General features: G+C 41.7%; 1 protein-coding gene across 1 annotated transcript in view; it reads right to left on the reverse strand.

The window, feature by feature from the left end:
• The window catches only part of ASTN1 (astrotactin 1), a 300,455-nt gene that overhangs the window by 67,920 nt on the left and 218,513 nt on the right, over nucleotides 1–14,022 (reverse strand). Inside the window, exons 13-16 of the mRNA XM_055319541.1 lie at nucleotides 13,682–13,876; nucleotides 11,847–11,974; nucleotides 5,889–5,993; nucleotides 3,492–3,680 (exon numbers count right to left, since the gene is read on the reverse strand). Coding sequence (XP_055175516.1) covers nucleotides 3,492–3,680; nucleotides 5,889–5,993; nucleotides 11,847–11,974; nucleotides 13,682–13,876 — 617 coding nt within the window. The remainder of the gene's footprint in view (nucleotides 1–3,491; nucleotides 3,681–5,888; nucleotides 5,994–11,846; nucleotides 11,975–13,681; nucleotides 13,877–14,022) is intronic.

The raw sequence follows: 14,022 nt of genomic DNA on the forward strand, positions 1-14,022 counted from the left end.
GACACCAAGGGAAGACAGAATTTTTGAGAAGGCAGACCTGGTCAAGAGGGACAAATTCTTCAGCAGGCATAGATAAAATAATCATCGGATGGAAAAGTGAACCTCTGATTAAGAAGCCTTTGATTCCCTTCTCCAGAGCTGTTTCTGTAGAGTGAAAGGGGTTGAGAGCGAATAATAATAATTTGAAAAGTGAAAAGAAGTTGAGGAAGTAGAGAAAAGATGTATAAACCACTGACTCAGTAAGTTTGGTGGTAATATGTTGAAAGGAAATAGTGGTAAAAGATTTGTATGTTTATGAAATTATTATTTTTTGTGGGGAGACAGAAGGCGGAGGGAGGAACAATTCAAGTGGCTGAAGGATTGTAAAGATGAAGACACTAGGGATCCTTGGGTGGCTCAATGGTTTAGTGCCTGCTTTCGGCCCAGGGTGTGATCCTGGAGTCCTGGGATCAAGTCCCACGTCGTGCTCTCTGCATGGAGCCTGCTTCTCCCTCTGCCTGTGTCTCTGCCTCTCTCTCTCTCTCTGTGTGTGTGTGTGTGTGTGTGTATGTGTCTCATAAATAAATAAAATCTTAAAAAAAAAAGATGAAGACACTATTGAATGAATGGGGTCTAAGAGGAAGCAGAGGGGGACGGGTACTGCTGCACAGGTGGAGAGTTTAGCCTAAAGAAGAATTCATTACACTTTCTGAGGCAGGAGGGCAAAGAACAATGAGAGAAGGTAAAAGTCAGTTTAGCAGTGGAGAGGGGAGGCTGGGAAATTTCAATGCTAATAGATCTTATCTGCTCTGTAAAAAAAAAAAAAAAAGGAGAGGCTAATCTTAAGCAATGAGAAATAGAAGTTTATTTTTTGTAGGCTTCAGTCAAACTTACCAAAAGACAGATGTTCCTAAATATTGGTATGGCCAAACCATATAGTGGTAGTATAACAAATAAGTGCATGATGAATGGAAGGATGCCTTCTGAGGATCTGGCCAAAAATATCCATCTGTGAGTTTTCGTCAGTCAGGCAGAACTAGAGCACTTTGCATGTCTATAATAAAACCCACTTGGAAACCTGCCACACCAGAAGGGCTCTTCCTACCGTTTCCACAGCTGCCGCCACCCCTTCTACCACCACCACCAATAACCACAATAAACAATTGTTGGGGGCTCGCCATGCCCTGCTCTGTGTTAGACTCTGGGAATTTAAAGTTGACTAAGGCATTAACTCTACCTTTGAGAGATTTTGTAGGGACTTAGAGAGGAGAGGGCAATCTTGACCCTAATGCCTGACCTGGGAAAATTGCTCACATAAAGAGGGACTTATAAGGATCCATAAACTATGAGAGCTGGAAAGAAACACAAGATGGCATTACAGCAAGATTCCAACAGTGAACTAAGCAAAAGTCACCTGACAGGTGCTAGATACCCAACCCGTAAGTCCTGTGCATTTTCCATTTCATTTCACCCCTAATCAACCTCCTTTCCTTTTCATTCGGTGAGCAATTTTAGGTATCTGATCACAGGTGCAAAAGTAAACAGCAGAGGAACCCTTTTTACTAGGAGGTTTTGAAAGCTGAAGCAGGCAAGAACATATAATCAAAAGACTTGAGTCCAACAAGATGTCACTTTTATGTCATGGGCGGTATAGCCCTCTCAGAATACTTGTCACCACTAGCATATAAATCCCATTCTGGAGCAATCCCTTCAGAGTGCAGACGAGTGGAAGAAAATCTTCCTTTGTTTTACGTATTTGAGTCTTCATCATCAGCATACTTCATGCTTTTGGAAGAAAAAGAAATTAGTGCCTAGGGAGGAGAAAAACATTTAAGAGTAATATGCAGACCAAACAACAGAAGAGATATAAAGTCTATGATGCAGAGTAAGACGGGGGGTGGGGTAATATACATGGACAACTGAAAGAGATCTAAGCAGACATACTAAAATGTTTGAATATCTTCCAAGATCAATAACAGGCAAGGGATTGTATACAGAATACCTAAGAGAACTAAAGTCACCAGTTGGAGTGTGACAAAATGAACTCCTACATGGTAAGAATGGCTTGGGATCAAGATAGGTTGGACACAGCGCCAAGGTCATAGATACATCTCCTCCCTGGGCTCAGTGTTTAACTTCAAGGACACTGCAATGCTCAGGACAGAAGCAAGGAATAGAAGAACCAGGAGTTCTGGGGAAGGTCAGACTCATTTCCCAGCAGTCCCAGAACCTCGCCATCCCTGAACCATTGGCAAACAGAAACGGGAAGAATTAGCCTTTTGGTTCAATCACTAAGCTCTGGCACAGAAATGTAAGAAAGCTGTGCCAGCTGAAACTGGTCTTATCTACATTTGCTTACATGACACTCCTTTCTTGGCAAACTGGAATCGGAACAATTTTAAGAGACTGAAGTTTGAAAGGATGCTAGAAGCCTGTGATTGTGTCTTTGAGTTTAGAGGAATCAGAGCTTGGGGGGAAATGCCTGTAACAATTGGAGCCCAGACACAAGCCTTTTGCTTCTTCTGTAAGAAAATGCCCAGCCAGAAGAGAGGCCCTCATGCCTCTGCTACCTATTGAGCAAGACAAAATAAAAATGTGTATGGAGCTCAGAAAGTCAAGAGCATCTCAGCATGGAGGCACATTTTCTACCACAGCATTGCTGACACACAGGGTCCCTCATTGCAGAGGGACTCTTGATCATTAAATGTTAAGATGACCTACTTCTTCAGTTTCCATCGCACTAATTTCATCGCTTGCCCTTTTGCAACTCACACATCCATAACGTGCCCTCATCAGAGTGCCACGAGGATAAGCTCAGAAGAAATTCCATGAATGGCAATTCTACCTCAGTTTTGGTTGATCAGAATACGTATTTGCCAGCCAGTACTCCTCCCATACCAGAAGGTGAATTCACAAGGTTTGAATAATTCCAATTTCTTATACTTACTTGGACTGAATACTAACTAGCTATCAAACAGTGGACAAACATTTATTTGTAAGGCTGTTATCCAGAGCTGTATAAACACTTGAGCCTATGGAGATTTCCTCTTTGCACACATCAGTAGGAAAATGAGCCTAAACACAGGGCAGGATGGAGTAAGAAGAGTTTTCTCTGTGGTTATTGGAAAGGGTTGCCAGCCATGGAGGGTGGAGGCAGTACTGCTGGTGGTAGGAAGTAGTGGGGGAGACTGCAACACTCTCTTGCTTCTCCCCCAGTCCATAAAAACAGTTGAATACCTAACCCTTGCTATGACAGCAGAATGCATGGGGACAGGTAGTTAGAGGACTCTGGCCATGATATCTAACACAGTGACCATACACTTTTGACCCCTTCCTGCACATAAAGTTTCCTGAAACACTCCAACCTCGGCAACTTTAGGGATGGGCACAGAGCATCATCTGAATTAGTCCCTTGCCAACAGACTCCTTTGGTTTGGTCTTATGATTTGCACCTAGACCGCCGTACCTGCATGGGGAGTAGAATCTGCTGATGATCTAGGGACATCACTCACCTTTGCTGATGTCTTCATATTCCAGCCAGAGTCGCCGCTGGACCTGCTTGTTTGGGTACCAGATGGAACAGGACTCCTCGAAGCCATAGATTGCTTCCTGGATGTAATGGTTGCCAAACTGGTCCAACAAGGCCACAAAATCCCCGCGAGACGTAGCCCCGTCCAGGGAGTGGAGCGCGTTGCTGAGGGCTATGGAGAGACACCACCCAAGAGTAAGAGTGAGGACTCACACCTTGGGTATCTGGATTCCCAGGCCATTCAGCCTCAAAAGCAGAAGTGCCTGGATGGCCCAAAGTGACGTCAGAGAGCTGGCTGGAACCATCAGGTGAGCGTTTCCAGTTAGCTAACTCAGACAGTTTAGTTCCTAAGTGAGTATCTCTCAGGCCCGTTGGTTACGTTAACTTCACGCAGGCAGAACATTGCCACATCTAACTCCCTGCTTAAGTCGATGTTGTTTTTTCTTTTTTCAAATCATAAGTCATGACATTAAATCAATTTAGTGAGCTCAAATAATAGCGTTTCAAAAAAAAAGAATAGCATAGCCTAAAATAGAAACACAAATACCAGCAAGGAACATTTCACATCGTAAAATGAAGTACTGCTTCATGAAATTTCTGTTGTGCGTATGTGGGAGTGTGCATATCTCAAGGTCACAGTGTTAAAAGTGGATTCTAACTGTGGGTAGTGACCAAAAGAGTTTTTGGAGCCAGAATTGCCTCCAGACATAGACACTGGTAATGGGAAGATAATGGAAGAAGAGGAGTGAGAAAAGTCATTAATATACCGCTTATATTTATTTCAGAAAATCACAAGTATATGGGCAGGGAGACGGCAGATGGAGGAAGGGATCTGTTTGTCCCCCTCCCGCCTCCCCAGACAAATCTCCAGGGATTCATTTTTCCCATTTAGGAAAATTACACTGGTAATTCCCATGACCAGTTTTCCAAATCTAATACCTCTGAACCAGGCCAGCTTCAGGCAATCTTCCTCTGTACACACCTGTGTCCTATCAGGACAAGGCAACGCTTGGCCCTGGCATGAGACCCCAAGTGCGGAAGTCCATTTCACCTGTGATGCCACGTGTGGCTTTGAAAGGCACATGGCAGCAGTGCTATCCCCTTGTTAAGCCCCAGTGTGCCCATCACCCGTGCTGCATGTGAACAGGACAGTCTCTACTGCTGCGTTTTTCTAGAATGAGGAGTAGCTTAGTTCTTTCAAGGTTTTTCTGTACCAGCAGGGTTGACTTCAGTAAGATTTCCCACCCCGGGCCCTTCTTGCCAAGAACCCTTTCAGGTGAAATTAAACAGAGTTCTGAGTCCCCCTGTGTCCTATGGAAATATTCTACATCCTTAATGCATTTTCTTTCCCGATGCATAAAGTTTTACCTTTTGTGAATATAGGTCTCACTTCCTCTCTATAATTTCATCCCCTACCTTTGTTCTCTCTTCTGTTGGCTCTAAGGCTCTGCCTCCCGATTGCTGACCCGAAGATCCTTTTCCTTGTCTTGCCATCCCACGCCAACAATATCATCTGGTTCTGGTTACCTTCTCATCCAACACAGAGAAACCAGATGCCTCGGTGTAACCCTCCCGTCTGCTACATTCTTTAGGTGGAAGGAGGAAGGAGCTGAGAAAGGCTGTCCTAGTCCAAGGGGATGAGGTGGGATGGAGATGTGTACCTATATTAAGGCCTTAGTTGTAGCAACTTTTCCATCTGCAGATTGCACATTAGGATTGCTTCAGTGCTAGGCAAAACTTGATTCAAGGCATTTACCGCTCAAATGTGAAGAATACTTGTTCTTTACAAGGCGCCTCACTGTTCTGTTATGGATCAATTTGTCCTTGTTTTTGGAATTCACTGCTCCTTAACTTATTAGGTATCTATCTCTCTTATCTATCATCTATCTATCTTTCCTCACTTGCTGTTTAGGGACCATAAACATTGTTTTCTATTCCCTCTCCCCCACCCCTTCCTCATTTTTGCTCTTTTTTTTCCCCTATTTCTTTCCTGTATGAAAACTCTAAAGGATGTTCTTTGCATTTGGAAGGTTTTTATTCTGTCAATTTATAAAAAAGTCTACTTTTGCATATCCTCTTTGTATACTGTGTGACCCCAGGAAGAATGATAAAGTAGGTGTTTATCCTCAGCAGCCCCGCCTTGCCCTTTCCATCTCTTCTATAGTCCAAGATAAAACTTGCAATTTAATCTATCCTTAGACAACGATTGGATTCTGGGTGTTTGCCCGTAAGGGGTGAATCTGAGTGAATAGGTTATGTATCTCACAAAGTGGCTCCATTTTAGGCTGTATTTGCACAATGGGATCAAAGGCTTGTGCCCTTGGAAAGGAACTCCACGCCCCAGGAGCAAATAGGAGGGACGGCTTGCTGCTGTGCTCACCCTGAGAGACGGCCACTTGGTTGAGTTTGATGTGGTACATCACAGACCGGACCTTCCAGTGCTGCAACACAGGGTATCCAGACACCTCACTGAAGTTCACCATCCCTAGGGACAGAGGAGACGCAGGCTCAGTGTGTGAGATTGATTCTCAGGTCCCAAGCCTACTGGGTTAGCGGGTGTCATTGTGAGAAAACGAGAAAGCATTCTTTGATGGAGAGAATTTCTGGAATCACAGTGACAACAGCTCTCATGTATTGAGCCTTACTCTGTGACATTTTGCTAAGCGCTCTGCATATATAAAGTCATTCGATCATTGCGAGATAGGTGTTATCATCTGCAGTTCGTAAATGGGGAAACAGAGGCCCAGAGAGGGTGTTATGGACCCTCAGCCATGAGGCGGGGCCAGGATGGAGTTCCAGATCTATCTGAGACAGGGTGGGGTTCTCAATCATTCTACTATAATATTCCCTTAGCAAATTTATATGAAACTCTAGGCTTACTGTAACATACGCAAGTTTTACTCTCTTTAATAGCTGTAGTAATTGACTCAGCTCACGTACCTGATATTGAGTTTTCTGTCCCATTTAACTGATTTGTGTTCAGTATTTAAGTTTTAATTACTCTGAAGCTGATAATGCTTATTTCTTCTTCACCAGGAGGGACAGGGTCAGCGTGACTCAGTCATTAAGGAGCAGGGTGGCCCTGTATGGAATGCCAGACACTATAACAGACACTTTATTTGCGGTCTTTGTTTTAACAATGAGAGAACTGAGGCTCTGAGAAGCCAAGGTACTTGCCCAAAGTCATTCTCAATAAGCATATCCTTGTAGCCGCTTAGACATGCTAAAATGGGCTGTTCTTGCTTGAGCATCGCGGAAAAAGAATGGCATCCAATTTGAATTCTAGTCATTACCATAAATATAAAATGCTACAGAAACAAAATAATTAGACTACAAGAAATAAAAAAAATCACCTTGCTAAGTTTAGAAAACCAATTTTAGCTTCATCTCTATGCCTAACATTTGCTGTAAGTTATAGAAATAAATATATATGTATGCATGTGTGTATGTGCATATATATTTATATGTAAATATAATGGCAACATGTATAGAAACTTTATGTATAAATATTATATGTATAATATGTATAAATTCAATGGTGTATAAATATGTATAAATATTATATGTATAATATGTATAAATACAATGGCGTATAAATATGTATAAATATTATATGTATAATATGTATAAATACAATGGTGATAATACATACATACTAAATTATCCTGCCATTTTGACCCATGATTTCTTCAGGCTAAATCAACTAATTTAATACATAAACTGGATGAAGAGGGGGTGGATTAATTAGCTGCTTGTCAGCTCTGATCAAATTAGCCGAGTAACTGCCAAATTTCCATTTCCATGTGAATCATACAGGAATAATTGTTGGTGAGGCAAAAAGCAAAAAGGTCAGAAGAGGTGCTTCATGAATCAACTGCTTACACTTTATCTCAGGCAATCAAAGATAAGTTGCTTGAAACTAAAAGAAGGTTTTCAGTACTTTTCTTCTTTCAAATGTTCTTTCAGGGCATTAGGCTTTGTGACAACAGTCATACTATCCCATGCTCTGGCTTTTAACCTTTCAGTTAATTTTAAAAGCATATAAATGAAATTCCAACCTTACAGGATTAACACTCCTCATTAGAGCATAAAATGTGAGTGCTTCATAGAACTATTCTACATAACATGCATTCTCTAGTTACATCAGCTCACCAGCTTGCTGTGATTTCAAGAAGTCTATTAATAATAATAATAAAAAAAAGAGTAGCAAATCCAGTCAATGAAGACTTTTCAGTGTATTGGAAAACATTCCCTTTAATAGAGTTGTTTCCTAGCGGGAAAAGAGACGGGCAGGAAATCAGGAAGCTGGAGTTCTAACACCAGCAGTGTTGCTGGAGGGGTCGGGTCTCTGCTGCCAGTCGCTGGCTGAGTTCCTCTCTGGCTACCTGGCTGGGGGAACTTTTTATTGCCAGTGCTGTCATCTGCCATGTGAGAGGCTTAGCTGAGGTGACCTCTTGCTTCCTCTTCAAACCTGAGATTCTGACCAGCTCTGTGACTTTCGACAAGGCAACTCATATGTTCCCACTTTCCTATCTGAAAAGTGGTGATACTGGAATTCATCTGACCTGCTTCACAGGTAGGCTGCCAGAGCCCAATAAAGTTATAAGCATAAAAGTATGTTGAGAAAAAATAAAGCATCATATACATGCATGGCTTCTCTCATTATCATCTGCCTCATCACCGCTAATTGTGTAAACCAGCCATTTCTTCATAGATGCTTTTATTATAAATTCCTAGGCTTTAGTTCAGAACAACAGAGTGAAGAAGAAAGAAAGAACGCAGGATGTCAGGGGTAGGAAGGGATAGCAGTGTCCCATGTTCATCCACGATGAGCCAAGCATCTGAGCCCCAAAACTTAGCCCCTGAACAATAATCCTACTGCGTGCATCTCGGCTCCGCCATAGTCAGGGAAACAGTGGAGGTGTTTGTTCTGTGCCTGCATACCGATAATATGTCCATTAGTTAGAAAGGGGTATTTTAAAGTATATGTTGTCATAGACTGTGTCATAGGATTCTTTCTCAGGGTGCCCTTGACATATAGTCAGCTCTAGTATTTTATTTTATTTTATTATTATTTGGGAATACATTTCTCAATGACTCTTTTTTATTTTTGAACAAAATATCTCTATGTTTTCTCAAGAAGGAACATACTTTCCCCTAACTATGCTTGGAAAATAGAATGACAGAATAGAGTTCTGTGCAATAAAGAAAGGAAGAAGGAGGGATGGAGGGGGAGAGAGAGAGATAGAGAGAGGGAGGGAGGATTGCTCTCTTCTGTTATTTTATTTGAAATGTCATAATGTATTATGCCCAAAAGTTTTAAAAGTCTGTTTTCTTCAGATGAGCCTGAAGTTCCAGAGAGATCAGAGCTCTAAATCTTCACACAAATTTAGTAATGATGGCATCCATCGGCCCATGAATGTGGCCAGCAGCTTCCTCTCTCTCCTTGGTCTGCCTCCAGATTCTTCTTTCTCTCAGCTGAGAGACTTAAAATACAAATAGACAACAGACAGATTGCTTATAAAAAATAGAACTCTGACCCATAATCTGGCACAAAAAGCCCAGGAAACCAACCTATTATCTACAGGAACCAGCCCAAGAAGCTAGTTTACTGTCTACAAATCACTTAGAGAAGTCAGACCACTATCTCCAGCAATCAGTCCAGGAAGCCAAACAATATGCTTGTAAAAATTGGCCCAACATGACCAGGACTTGATTGATAACTGACAACTTTCCTAGTTTTTGTTCTTGCTTTCAACTTAGGTCCAACCAGACAAATATCTAAACATCTACCTAGAATGCCTCACTCCTAGCCAGTTGGCCCACCTACATGCTAATAGCCTCCAACCAGAGACCACCTGAAGCACTTGCTTCTTTCCTCTAAAGCTTTCCTACTCCTTTTCCTATTCCTCTGCCTGCCTTCAGTCTTGGCCAAAATGCAAGTGGTGGTGGCTGAATCCTATGCTCTAGCAAGCTTTGAATAAATAGTCTTCACCTGTTTTAATTTGGCGGCTCTTCATTTATTTCCACACAACTTCTAACCCCAAAAAGGCTGGTGAAGCTCAGAGTTCTTAACTCTTATTTTGATGAAGAGGGAAGCACTCAGCAAGATAACACACATAAATCAATATTTTCCAGTATGTTTTCTTCAAACCAATAATTCTGAAAGATGGAAATAGTTATTATGTGTAAAAGGATTCTCTAGTTAAATAGGTTTGGGAATTGCTGGGTTAAGTGAAGTAGAAGGGATTTCTTCACTCCAGGGCTTCTTGGGACTTGTCTCTCTAGGCTAAGGTGTTACAAATTGCTGAGAAGTAGATACTATAGTCTTTCCAAATGTATTTAAATAAAGAACCTATTTATTAGTGGAGCACTGACTTTCCATGGGGGGGGGGGGGGAACATCACCATGCTTGTAAATTGTAAATGCTGAGATTGAAGATTCTGAAGATCACTTTAGCTCTAAAATCTTCTCAGCTTGTAGGTTTATGGGGATTATGACCTATAATAGCACCTAGTGCAGCATGATACGATATTCTCTATGTGACTCTCAGGAAAGATACAATTAAAATGTTACCAGAACTAGAAAGTTAATATGGGAGAAATTTGGTCAACCATCTCTTTAATTCTTCTAGTCATTCTGGGCTTTAAAAAATAAGACTGAAACTTTGTACATCAAATGTTAGACTTTACTCTTTCAAGGCCATGAAAAATGGAAGTGATCCATATGGATACCCTTTTACTCCTTTTACCTCAAATATGCCAAATTAGGAGAGGTCCAAGGGTGCTGTGGATGAGGACCAAGTTTGGATTTGTCCCTTATTTCCAAAGATGTAGATTCAAGTATGTTCTTCTGATATTTCTCAGATTTAGCCACACACTCCTCCAAAAAAGCCTCAGGTAGCATCTAGGACTACTCTATGTCTTCCCAGCCTAGCACCTGAAGTATAATCTCCTCACTTCCACAATACATTATTACATGTGAGATCTTGGTGGAGCTTTAAACAGAAGACATGTATCTCTAATGTGGAACCTGTTCTGTTTGTGTGTATCATCTCACACTTCCCTTCACATGCATTTTGCATACACACAGGAAGTGTTTCTCAGCAAAAGTGGTGGAAAAAAGAAAACTAGATTCTCGAACACTAGAGATGTCAGCTTTAGACATATGGCCAAAGGCCGCATTTTTAATTTTTTCAGTTTAGTGTGTGTGTCTGTGTGTGTCATCTTTTAGATTTTGATGACACTTATTCCTGGTCTAGCTTATACTTAAATTGTTTTCTCCCTTACTCTTTCTGTTTCTATAGGGAAAATACTATTTGGTACTCTGAATGTTCATATTCCTTTTCTTCCTTGATATACTTATTTATTCAACAAATGTACATCTCACTATGCATTAGGAACAATTCTAAAAACTTTACAAATATTAATTTATTTATTCCTTGTATTCATCCTACATGGAGGATAGTTTTATATCCATTTTCATGGGTAGAGAAGGTAGACAACTTGTCCAAGATCACACATCCAGTGAAGAGTTGAGCTGAGCTATTAGGCCCCAGAGTCTATGCTACACAATACTCCCATAGACAGACCTATTTCTAATCCGGTTCATGTCTAAAATAAAGTTTAAACATAACTTGATATCTTGAAAAGGCTTGCCCTTAGCACAACCCGTTCTTCTGAAAAGGAAAGGAAAAGGACAGAAAGGTATAGGATAAGGGAGACATAGAACGAGGAAGGGAGAAAAATAATGGGAAATGAGCAAACCAGCAGTGGAACTGAGCTCACATCCAACTTTCTAGCACATGACGCTGAGTTCCTGGTTGTCTCCCCCTTTTTGGTTCAACGGACCCTTTGAAGTGTCTTCTTTGGTCCATGAGGTGTTAATGGGTGGGGTGGTCTTCAGAGGCCCAGAAATGAGAAGCATTTCCTCCTCTCTCACACTGGTCCATAAGTACTTTCCAGAGAACACAGTGGCCCCAGTGACAGACGTCTAGGTGATGATAGACATCCACCTTCTCTCTGACTCTACTCCCTCTAATCCACTGAGACCTCTGAACTTTTACCCATCTATTATGCCATCTATTTTCAAAGATCTCAATAAGACTAGCAGGGAAAGGTATTATTAGACCATTTTGCAGATGATTATATACTAATCTTGGCAATTTCACTGACAAATAATCTTACTATATAGTGTTTTAGAATTGAGCTTTTATTGTGTATCAAGAAAATCACTGGCTTCAAAACAAAAATAAGTGAGGTCAAGAGTTTTGATCTTGTGAAACTGTTGGGAGCTGCCTGGTTTTTGTCAGTTGAGTAAGGGCAGGAGGCACACTCACCAGTCAGGAACTCAGGGTCGGGGGTGGGCTCCGAGATTTCCTCCAGGCACTGATTCTCCAGGGGGACAGTGGCCACCACAAGACCATCTGGCAGTTGCTGATCTAAACCTCGAGCAAAGTTGTTTTGCCTGGAAATGTTAGCAGATTTTCATTTCTGAGTGTAAAGGTGAACCCCATTCATTGATGGGCAATCTGTATCTCAACCTATAATAAAAAATTCTTCCTGGACCAAAAGGTTCCCCTCTCACTGAACCCCACTTGATGGACATGTCTGGAGTAGGAAAAGGTGTGACAGGTAGGGTGAGGGCTCAGAGAGATGAGAAAAATATCAGCTGAAAAGGTCTAGTCAGAAGATCTAGAACATTCTTCCCTCCTTTCCATCCCAGACCCTAGTCCCTGATCCTAACCTCCACAAGATCTAGGCAGATGCAGTCTCATTTCTAGACTACAGAGAAAACTCCAGCCACCACATACTTACTATCAGTTTGCTCATAGGAGTCCAGTCCTAGGTTGCTATAAATTGCTGGTCCATATTATGACATCCTCCTCCCCCCCCCCCCCCCCGCTTTCTCCTTGCCCTCATCATCATTATCTCCTGGTAAGCATGAGCTCTGAGGAAGATGTACTCTAATAGCCTAAGAGAGAATAGGAACAGGGGTCAAATGGAAAATCTCCAAGAGATATTTTAAATCAATGGTTCCAACATTTTGTTCTCAGGACCCCTTTATAGTTTTAAAGATAAATGAACACTCCAAGTAGCTTTTTCTTTGTATGGATTATATCTATCAATATTTACCATATTAGAAATTGAAAGAGAGATTTTAGAAATACATATTAATGCATCTAAAATGACAATAATCAGTCCATTAAATCTGAACATAGCATGAAAAATGATGAGGGGTTGGCATTTTAAAAATATTTTTTGCAAATTTTTAAAATGTCTGACTTAATAGATACAGTTGGATTCTCACATCTGCATGCAACTTATTGCAATATATTATCTGGGTTGATATGAATGAAGAAAATCCAGCCTTTCTGTAACTGGAAAAGGCAGGACCTTGAATATCCCCTGAAAAGATCTCAGGGACCCTTGGGTTCCATGGGCCATACTTGAGGACTGCTATTCTAGACTGATTCTTCCACTCAGAGCAAAACAGAACCTGAGCATTCTCTGGTGGCTTCCATGGAAAATCTTTCAGTCCCTGCCTGGGCAAGATAGAACTGTATTTTTTTTTTAAGATTTTATTTATTTAGGGGATCCCCGGGTGGCGCAACGGTTTAGCGCCTGCCTTTGGCCCGGGGCGCGATCCTGGAGACCCGGGATCGAATCCCACGTCGGGCTCCCGGTGCATGGAGCCTGCTTCTCCCTCTGCCTGTGTCTCTGCCTCTCTCTCTCTCTGTGTATGACTATCATAAATAAATAAAAATTAAAAAAAATTAAAAAAAAAGATTTTATTTATTTATTCATGAGAGACACAGAGAGACAGAGGCAGAGACACAGGCAGAGGGAGAAGCAGGCTCCATGCAGGGAGCCTGACATGGGACTCGATCCCAGGTATCCAGCATCAGGCCCTGGGCTGAAGGCAGCACTAAACCGCTGAGCCACCAGGTCTGCCCCATAGAATTGTATTTAACACTTGACTGTTCACCCAGAGGAAGCATGGTTCCCGGATTCTGGAAAGAGGAGAAGACCATGGGAGAGAACACAACCTGTCCTTTTAGGATCATGCTCACCTTGCTCCAAAGCACAAAACTTTATGCTGACTTTAAAGCTCTTCAGGGAAGAAGATGCACCAATAGCCCTGAATAATCAGTTCTATAGACATGAGATTCACCTGAATGTTCCTTTCAACACTTGTCCTGCAGCCACTTCCTTGGAATGGTTGTTGTAACCAAAGAACATCTCTCCAAAGAGGGTCTGGTTCATGGGAACCTCCCTGCTTTCCCCACAGTCTCCTCCCTCTGGGCAGGTCTCCGTGATGAGTTGGCAAGAACGACCATCCACACCAAGCTTGTAATCCTCGATGCACCTAACGTGGTAGGAAACTCAAGATAAAATTTGTTCCATCAATGAGCTATGCAGTCAATTCAACCTAACAGATTGGGAAGAAACACCTTTGGGAGAGTGTTGGGTGGCAAAGATTATGAGTATTCCAATTTGATTGTGCCCCCTTTA

Source organism: Nyctereutes procyonoides, unplaced genomic scaffold (genome assembly GCF_905146905.1).
Source record: "Nyctereutes procyonoides isolate TBG_1078 unplaced genomic scaffold, NYPRO_anot_genome, whole genome shotgun sequence".
Taxonomy (NCBI): Eukaryota; Metazoa; Chordata; class Mammalia; order Carnivora; family Canidae; genus Nyctereutes; species Nyctereutes procyonoides.